Source organism: Limulus polyphemus, unplaced genomic scaffold (genome assembly GCF_000517525.1).
Source record: "Limulus polyphemus unplaced genomic scaffold, Limulus_polyphemus-2.1.2 Scaffold2582, whole genome shotgun sequence".
NCBI classification, from domain to species: Eukaryota; Metazoa; Arthropoda; class Merostomata; order Xiphosura; family Limulidae; genus Limulus; species Limulus polyphemus.
In genome coordinates, this window is record NW_013668192.1 from 21,887 (window position 1) to 32,012 (window position 10,126).

General features: G+C 34.1%; 1 protein-coding gene across 4 annotated transcripts in view; it reads left to right on the forward strand.

Annotated features, from left to right (window-relative positions):
- Positions 1-10,126, forward strand: part of LOC106467356 (uncharacterized protein ZK1073.1-like) — a 67,047-nt gene that overhangs the window by 21,518 nt on the left and 35,403 nt on the right. For 2 of the 4 annotated variants that reach the window (XM_022395519.1, XM_013927702.2), the window contains one exon: positions 9,924-9,974. In XM_022395519.1, the coding sequence (XP_022251227.1) occupies positions 9,924-9,974 (51 nt within the window). Of the gene's footprint in view, positions 1-9,300; positions 9,366-9,923; positions 9,975-10,126 lie in introns of those variants that run through there. The other 2 variants (XM_022395520.1, XM_013927703.2) reach the window with 2 other exon arrangements.

Genomic DNA, 10,126 nt, shown 5'->3' on the forward strand with positions numbered 1-10,126 from the left:
ACACACTTTTATATAATTAAGGTGTTATTTTAAAGCTTAAATCTCAGCCTTCAGAAATTTCTTGTTGTGGTTGTGGCAACCCACAAAACTTGCAAAAATATTGTTCTCAAGGTAACATAGTTGGTTAATTTTAGATAGCCCATTGTGTAGCTTTGTGCTTAACTTCAAACAAACTTGTGACCACTCAGTGTATGTTTCTAAATAGAAATTTAATCTAAACAAACGTTGATATTAAAATAAATATATAATGATAAATCCATCCCAAATGTTATATAAAACAAATATGTTTTTATATTGACATTTTGCCTTGACAACAAGTTTTAGCCAAGTTTCGGGGGAGGGGGGGGGGCTGGAATTACTGAAAACTGATATTCTAAGCTTTAAGATAAGATCTGTTGTTGCTTTAAATACTGACCTTACATTAAGCTCCTGAAATGTGCATGCTAGAGCCATTTGGCCGTTTACATGCAAATGTTTGATCATATCTAGGTATTACCTAGCGCTACTTGATTAAATGATTTGATGCGAGCTGAATAGCAGTAGTCCCATGTTAAATTAATAGTAAATACCTTTAATCTTCAATATTATTTTATGATACTCTGAAACTATTTTCTGTTTTCTGCCATAAGATAGGAGAGTTCATTGACTCGCGTTCTTCTCTTGCACGATTTATCACAAAGTAAAAAGGTTTATACCTGTACTTACCCTATTTGTTAGATACGTGTATTAGATTACATTAACGGACTAATGACAAACGAGCACAACGCAATTGTATGCACGTACAATACCCATCTGTCCTTGGATAAGACAGACCACGATAAAACTAGTAATTGCATTCGTGGGAATAATACACCGTTTTCAGCTTTATCCAGTGGCAAGTGAATACCATGCACCGAAATTGAAGTGTATGTTGTAACAGTTCTTTAAATCCACATATTTTCACGTGTTTTGAAAGTATATTGATCATTTTATAAGTTTATCATGTTTCAAGTAAATAACAGACACGACCAGTCGCTTTTATATATATTTGTTTTAAGTACAGGGTGTTTTTTTTTGTGCCTTGGCTTATTTGAGGACAAATTAGGGAACATATATTAAATATTTGGTACAAACAGACATAATCCACTTGAGGGGGTCGAGAGGAAATACTAGTGACAATCTTAATAGTACTTTCCTGTTATGAATTGTTACTTCTGAGGTATTAAATATATATATATGTCTTTCCACATTCCTTGAAGATGGTTACTTAACAATGCTATACTAAAAGTTATTCATATAATTGTATAAATGTGTGTTTATGTTTACGTTTCGCGTGCTATCACATATTTAGAATGTGTTACAAGTCAAGATTGTGAAAATAAAACTTGAAACATGTAGTTGAATAAATATGTTATTTTCTACTCAGTCACACATATTATGCAATATATATGCTAATTTAGAGCGTATGAGTATCTACCGTGTTAATTCTTCATTTTATGACGACGTATGAAATTGACGGAACGTTTCAGTTCCTGATTAATGCGTTTTTAAACAGCTTACTAAATGTTTCTTACATACGTACTTAATCACTAAGTCGAGTTGAAATTATAATGAAGTTTCGTGAATATGGCTGTGAAATTTCAGAACTCAAGTGTTTTATCCAAGTACAAAGTGTAAATGTATAACGTATACGACCGATTTAAAGTCCGCGGAAGAGCGAAGTCGAACGATGTAATATAAAAATACAAGAATAAACTGATATGCTATCAAACGTGAAACAAACAAGACGTAATAATAGTTTTTGATAATCTGTGTATCTGTGAATTTTACTGTATGAAAAGGCACATCGAATTAAGCTTTTTTTTAACAGAAAGAAAAATGCAACTGTGAACAAACCATTTAATAAACTAATTATGTAGTTCGAAGTATCCAAGATAGACTTGTATTACATATTTCATAACATCAGAAATTGCCACAACATGGATAATATAAAAATAGCTATTTGAATTATTGTTATAAGTTACCTGAACAAAACATAGATATACCTATTGTTTATGTATATACCACAGGTACATATCTACACACGATGTATATACAAAACAGTAAAACTTTGAATAAATAAATAAATTACTCTACCACAATACATAAACAAAATCTCGGGGAATAAAGTTACACCAGCTTTCAGCTGAATACCCATGCTGTTAACAGTGTTTGTTTGTAAACCGTATTACACTTGTAGATGTAATAGTGTCGCACGTAATTCAAATGTTGCAGCTTGCAAGCTATTCAGGACCAATATGCATATTTTCCGTGTTGGTGATAAGGTATTATAGTCTTGTAAGAATTGTGTTTTTTCTTTATTTCTCTGAACAGTAATTAAAGATAATGTATTACTGTAGTTTTAGCTCTTCTATTCAACTTCCATTGTGGATCTCGGTCGCTTTATTTAATAAGCAAGAAAAGTGGCTTTTATCTTATCTAATTCAAACGCTCATATTATATGTCAGTTCCACATTTCTATGTTTGAAAAAAAAATCTCACGGCCTCGATAAATAACGTAGACTGTGTAAGGCTCAGTAAAAGAATGCAGTAAAAGTATTATTATTATTAATAAGCAATACCAAGAGTTGGGTGCGTGTGTACCCGATTCGATTTTAGTACTCATCAGCACCTCTATCAACCTATCCTCAAATCTAATTATGTGGCCAAAGTACCTGTATATATTAGTATTCTTTCCGGTAGCATCATTGGGACGTCAGATGGAAGAGTTATATGAAAGAATTGGAGCGATAAGGTTCGTCATTTTTCATTTTTCTTTTCTGCACGCTTGTTTGGAAAAGTCACTTATTTACTTACTTAGATGAAAATTTGTTGAAATAGTGAAATTTTGATTCACTCCATAAACACGTGTATAGCGAATTAAGTGGCTTTATAAGTATAATAAGCTTTAGTTTTGCTCAGCCAATATTGTAAAATAGTCATTGTTAATATTTAGACATTTTAAAGGTGGTGTTAAACGGGCGATTTTTATGGTCGCCATTTTGTTTCATCACGATCCCTACTATTAAGTACTACTGCACTTAATGATAACTACCCATATAAAATCATTACGTAGATGAAGATTATTTGATTTTCAAGTCCCCAAAGAAACCTTGAAAGTCACTGTGATTACTAATTAAGGTTCCTAAAGCTAATAAACGTGAAAACAAAATCTCTTCCATGAAAGCCAGTTGTAAAAACAGAGTAATAACAACTTTTTTAATGTTATAGTACGGGCGTGGTCTAGTAGTTAGCGTGCCAAATTGTAGATCAGAAGGTTCAAGGTTTTAAACGGGCGAATTTTATGGCCGCCATTTCCGTTCATCACGATCCGAACTTTTATCAACATACAAACAAATTTTGTTTATTATAAACTTGGTAACTGTAGGTGATTAAAAATTTCAAATTGTTTTTTTTTATGCTTAATAATCTCAGCACGTTCTGTACAGCATCCCTTATTTATCTTATCTTGTTAAACTTAATACTAAAAATTATTTATTGGTCCAGTATTGGTCCATTTATTGGTTCCTCATTAGTTTGAGGAAAGAAGTGAATATAGCAACTAGTCGATTTAACAGGTTTTAGTACATTGGAAAGGAGATCGATTGTACAAGAAAATCAATAAATAAAAACAACATAAAGAAATACATAGTTTCAAAACAAAGCGTCTGTGAGGCAGCCTAATGAAATTTGATTGATGTTTTCGTTATTTTTAATTTTGACCTGAAAGCCTTTTTGCAAAACAATGTTGTTTTATTAAACTTTATAATACACAGAGTAAATTATGTATATACAAGAAACAAACACTATACGAGCAATAAATTAACAATATCTAAATTGACATTTACGAAACTAGTATAGTACACTTAATAGCATGAAATCCATCTCGAACATTATACGAGAAGTAACTAAAAATTAGTCTTCAGTTGTATTTTTGAATCAATTTATAAACTCCCACATAATTTTATATTATTTAAAAGAATGTGAAAGAATTTTCATTCACGATAATATTTATTGTGAAAAATTATTTGATTTATATGTTTTTGTTATAATAATTTTGTAAACGACATAATGTTTATCCTTTGAAATAGACGGTCGTAGCCCAGTGGTTAGTGTTCCGGGCTGTGAAACCGAGGCCCGGCATGGCCAGGTGGTTATGGCACTCGACTCTCAATTTACGGGTCGCAGGCTAGAATCCCCGTCCCACCAAACATGCTCGCCCATTCAGTCGCGGGGGGCGTTATAATATGACGGTCCATCCTACTATTCGTTGGTAAAAGAGTAGCCCAAGAGTTGGCGGTGGGTGGTGATGACTGGCTGCCTTCCCTCTAGTCTCACACTGCTAAATTAGGGACGGCTAGCGCAGATAGCCCTCGTGTAGCTTTGCGCGAAATTCAAAACAAACAAACAAATTGTGAAACCGAAATTCTAAGATTCACATCCCTTTACTACAAAATCTCGCTCCTCGCTTTGGGGGGCCGTTGTTGCATTTCAAGATTGACAGTCTAATCCCACTATTTGCATAGAGTAGCCTAAGAGTTGACGGTAGGTACTGTTGGCTAGCTGCCCTTTTTCTAGTCTTACACTATTAAATTAGGGACGGCTACCGCAGGTCGCCCTCGTAGAATTTACGACTCAATCGTTTGACATATTTTCGAATTATACTTAGCTTGTTTTGTTTTAAGACATTGCAAAAAAAGAAGTCTCATCTAGTTTCAAAGGATTAGACACTGCAATAGTTAGCTTTACTTCATGTCCGTTTTTTTTTTTTTTTTACCCAGACTCAAGGATATCATCACAGAAGGTCGAGATAATTAATACAAGAAAGTTAGGTTTAACTGAGCTAGAATCATCAACATCTCGAAATATTTCTTCTTATATGTATGTATATTTCATTTCAATTGTTTGTATTAATAAAGTATATGTTGGAATATCATTTGCACGAAAATTGGCTGATTCATGCAGTGCAGAAGTTTTACTTGTAGGTGTTTTTATTTTATTCCTATTACGCTTATCAGACATTTCTGAAAATGAGCACATTACAATTTTCCTATACAGCAAATGCATCTTATAATGTTTTAGTTTTTATTCATTGATCAAGTATTCAAGAATACAGTGTCAACATAATACATTCAAGAAATCTTTAATTATTCACTTTCGGCCCGGCATGGCCAGGTGGTCAGGGCGCTAGACTCGAAATCTGAGGGTCGCGGGTTCGAATCCCCGTCACACCAAACATGCTCGCCCATTTAGCCGTGGGGGCGTTATAATGTGACGGTCAATCCCACTATCCGTTGGTAAAAGAATAGCCCAAGAGTTAGCGGTGGGTGGTGATGACTAGCTGCCTTCCTTCTAGTCTTACACTGCCAAATTAGGGACGGCTAGCGCAGATAGCCCTCGTGTAGCTTTGCGTGAAATTCAAAACAAACAATTATTCACTTTATCCAGTTCATCTTAAAACAGGCTACTTCATACATGGGTTTATTTCGAATCCGTAACATGTTCAGACATAACTGCTTTTAGGTTTTAGCATTACTTTGAAACTTTTTAGACACATTTTTGTGAAGAATGAATGGAACGTAGAAGTTCTGTTTTTTTTCTTTCATTAAATAATCATAAAATGCAGAGGCATCGCTAGGCATTGGCTCGCGGGATTCGTGCACCGGATTCTCAGTTGGTGCCTTAAAATCAGATTATGAAACCATGATCGGCGAAAATCTTCGCGCCTCTGGGCCCGAGCCCAGAATCTTTCAAGCACCTAAGGACACCTCTGCATGACTGTGTAAAGTATATTTTGTCAATAAGCACTGTCTTAATTGTCTCCGTATTCAGACCTGCACAGACCTGGGTTTTTCACCACGCATAGACAGAACTTTCAAGAAAGTTTGGCGGAAGAGTAACAACTTACAACAATGAGGAAGTCAAGTAGGCTTATTCATTCGTGATCCGAAGAGAACCGAGAGGTTTTGTGTCCCGAGAAATTTTCTTAGGACACTAAGACAAACTACCAAAAAACAAAAAATGGGGGGGGGGGTGGAGTACTGTACCAGCAAAACCGGGACTTCTGGTCACCCTAACTAATAGCAACAACCACTAACGGGTTTCATTTCTACCGGAAAAGCTGATTTATCATTTCCATTTTAACATTAAGCAACAGTATGACGAGCGCGTACTACAAGCTTAAGTGGATCGGATAAGAAATATGTTTATTTAAACTTCATTTTGAAGGCGATAAGTTATTATATCATTATGATAAAAAACAAACAAACAAACAAAACAAGACTTATTTCTACAATAAAATTAGTTTTGGCCAAATATTCACTGGCTTTATCTACACGAATGGCAGTAAAAAATTTAAACATCTTTTCATTACTTGGTTCAAAGGGAAGACCATTATCTTGCTGGTGGCGGTGGTGTTTTTGTTACTTAACTTTTGCTCTGTTTGATTACTTTCAAATATTTCCCCAGTAGTTTTAATGTTTTTAGGTACTTTCTCAATCTCCATTTCACGCTCATTCTTTTTTAAACTGATTTCAGATATAAACTAAAATTTCCATGTCATGTTTTAGTCTTTTATCGTGTACTATTTAATTTTCACACCTAGTTTGTGAAACTTGAGCAAGTGAGGGTACCCCGTATGGAAGTTGTGTATCCTTTGATGGTTTTATTCCTATAAAGGAATTGCGTAAGATTAATTCAGATCGTAATCTTAATTACGAGGAATAATTATACAAATATCAGCTTAACAAACATTATTTAGTATAAATCGCTTTGATAAAACTCCACAAAATAGTTTACTATATTCCATCTCATACTATTCAAGGTTTCTAATGGATTGATTTACTGTAATATGACAGATGTTTCCCGGTGGGTCAGCGGTACGTTTACGAAGTTACAACACTAAAATCCGGGGTTCGATTTCTCTAAGTGAAGTTGCATGGATCCAATAGAATAGCAAGATTTATACAAGAAAATCATAAAACGGAAATTTCAACTACGTGAGCCTTTATTAAAAGGAAATTAGTGAATTCATGGTCTACGTTTCTTTGGTGTTGTTACATCCACAATTACCAGTGGTTTGATAAAATATGGTTGAACTTGTTCCTTAAAAAAATAAAATAAACAACAAACAAATTCGCTACTGAAGTTAAGCTGTCTTTTGTGTTTTCCTCAGTTAAGTGTTTCCTTGAGGAAAAACTAAACTACAAAACGATGACGTTTTGATAAACACAGTATGCATGTAATACCCAAATGTTACTAATAATGACGATCACATTTCTACTCACACCCACTTGGTTTCAAATGTGTGATAAACTCCACCATTGCCAGGGGCATACTGGTTCCCCTTATCACTTTGTATCAAGTGTGTGTGTGTGTATATATATACAAGTCAGTCTTTACTCAAGTGGCTATATCATTTTTCTTTTATGTAAATGGTGACCTTGTGTTTAGATGAAAAAAACTGACTTTATCAATCACAGCCTAAAAATTTTACTTTCTTTTTCTTTGCTATTTAGAAAAGGAGACGAGCATAGCCCAATGGTGATCATGCTTAGACTGAGCTTCAAGGTTCATGGTTGACTGCATGTTACCAAAAAACGTGTCCCACACTTTGGGGCCATGGGTGCGTTAAAAAAAGAAATGTCGGTCAAATCCCACTATTTGGCAAGTAGCCCAAGAGTTGACAATGAGTGTTGTTGACTGGCTAGCTACATTCCCACTATTTTACCTATTCAAAATTATGGATGGGTATGCGCAGATTACCCTTTGTGTTGCTTTGCGCAAAAATTATGAAACGAAAAACTGCAGAGTGGACTTTAGAAGACGTTTGTAAACAACGAAGATTGTAAGTTTGTGAACTATATGGTCGTTATATATAAAAATACAATGTGTTAATATATACACCGTTATCGGTCCTGGTTGTCAAATTATTGTCATAACGAATAATGTCAGTGAAAGGCAGTAGAAGCTGAGACGTTGTGGGTGTAAACACTCGGTATCGTACCCTTATTTGACTGATGATTTTTTTTATGATTTTCCATGACGACTGGATAGATTGACATCGGCGTTTTGATATTGTCTGATAGGTGGGATATCCCCAACGCATTTGGGTGCTATTACCACAGACATTATCCGTTATGACAATAAGTTGACAACTAGGACCGAAAACGGTATTGCGATATTTAATTCATTATTGTTTTATAGTGCTGATTTAATTGCCTATAAACAATTAATAATCTTTCCACGCTGATTTTTCCAAGCCCGTTCCCTTGGCTGTGGTTTCACACATGGATCAGGGAATAATTTAATGAAATTACCATTAAATTATAACTTGCCTCATGAAGTTATCCTACAGGTGGAAATAGTTGTATATTTCGAAACAAACCATGCTCTGGATTGTACAGTAATAAAAACAGCCTTTGTCTCTCCTACACATTACAGAAGTAACTAAGTTAGCTTGGCTTGTATATTCACAAACTATTATTGTCTATTGGTGTTCATGTATGACAATGTACTAAAGTAGTCATACTCAGAAATAATGTAGGTTCAAATGTAAGCGTGAGGGCTTATAACGCCAAAAAGAAAAGTGGATGAGTGCTTATTTGGTGTATTTACTGATTTTATGTCAGTTATCAATTGGTCAATTTTCGGAACTGTAATAGGTTTTTATAAACCAGGGACGGTTATACCTGATCTAACCGTTTAGTTCGGGTTTAAAATTACAAACACCTTCACAACTTTGAAACTACTATCTGTAAACATATTGAAATTGACTGGTTTTACATTTGTTACTCAAGTCTCGCCAAATGATAAACATGTTCTCTGTAAAGTGGGCTGAAAATGACAAATGAACGATTGTAATTGTACATGTAATTTACCACAAGTGATATTTGCTTCTAAAGAAATACGTGTTTATTCTATCAAATAAATTTTATAAACTTTAATTATTCAATAACACAACAGTCGATTAAGTTCGTTTCGTTGAGGTCCGCTAGTTAATGTTTAGCAAAAGCAAAGAAACAGAGCGAATTATAGAATTCTGTATATAGGCACCAATTGAGTGTTCTCATACAAACTATTTGTTTTATTACCCACAGTTTGAGATCTTAACACTTCTATATGAAGTGGAGAAAAGCATAAAATCCTTGAGAAGTGAGCGTAAGTGCGCTTGCTCACGTCTTTGTTACTTTTTTCAGCGAAAATGATGTGACTCAGCGCACGTAGACGTTGTTCGTTCAAGTTCGGGGAACTCAAAATTGCATAGAAGCAAACAATGCAGCGATTTTTTTCTTCTACTTTTCATAGCATTAAACCTGTTTTTTCGCACGCATGGAATGCCTATCCTGGTGAGTAGTGTTCAGTTTTTGAAGAAACTCAGTGTATGTTCCCTGCAAATGGCTAATAGTGTGCACATGTGCAGGATTTTTCTAGGGTTTCTCACTGTTGTTGAAGTTCTAATTAAAAAAAAAACAATAAAAAACTCAGACAGTTGGGAGGTTTAGATGAAAATAATTGGGACGTTCACTTTGAGTCAGTGTGTAATTACAATTTGTATATAATACTAAGTTTACACTTTTTTATAGAAACCTTTAATGATTTTTTATTATAGATAATTTTTGTTCCCAAGTTTCACTCCAGAACGAAATACAACGTGTAAAGAAGATTCTTTTCCACGTATCATCATAAAATTTTATACATACTAAGACACTAGTGTTATATAAATCCAGTTGGATTTTTATTCATGTTGTAAACTTATCGCTTGCACTGTATATTATGGTTTTTCATATGCATAATCTGTTTCTCAGATAGTGTTATGTTCATGCGAGAATAATGAAAACATAGTAAATAGTACTTAAGTAGTTTATTATTAATTTGTAGTTGTACAGTTGTTGTTTTCTTTACAGAAACACGAGGTGAAGACAGAAAGATGTGGTGTTCTAAGCGTTTTTACTCAGGTAAATAATTTAAAGTTTTCATGAGTAAATAGCTTAATACTTTATTCAATATTTCTCTTATAGTTCATATTAATTGATGGAATATTTAGAAAGAGTACAGAATAGCTCAGTTGTTACTTACTTATACTCTGTGTGGTAATTTTGGTTACATC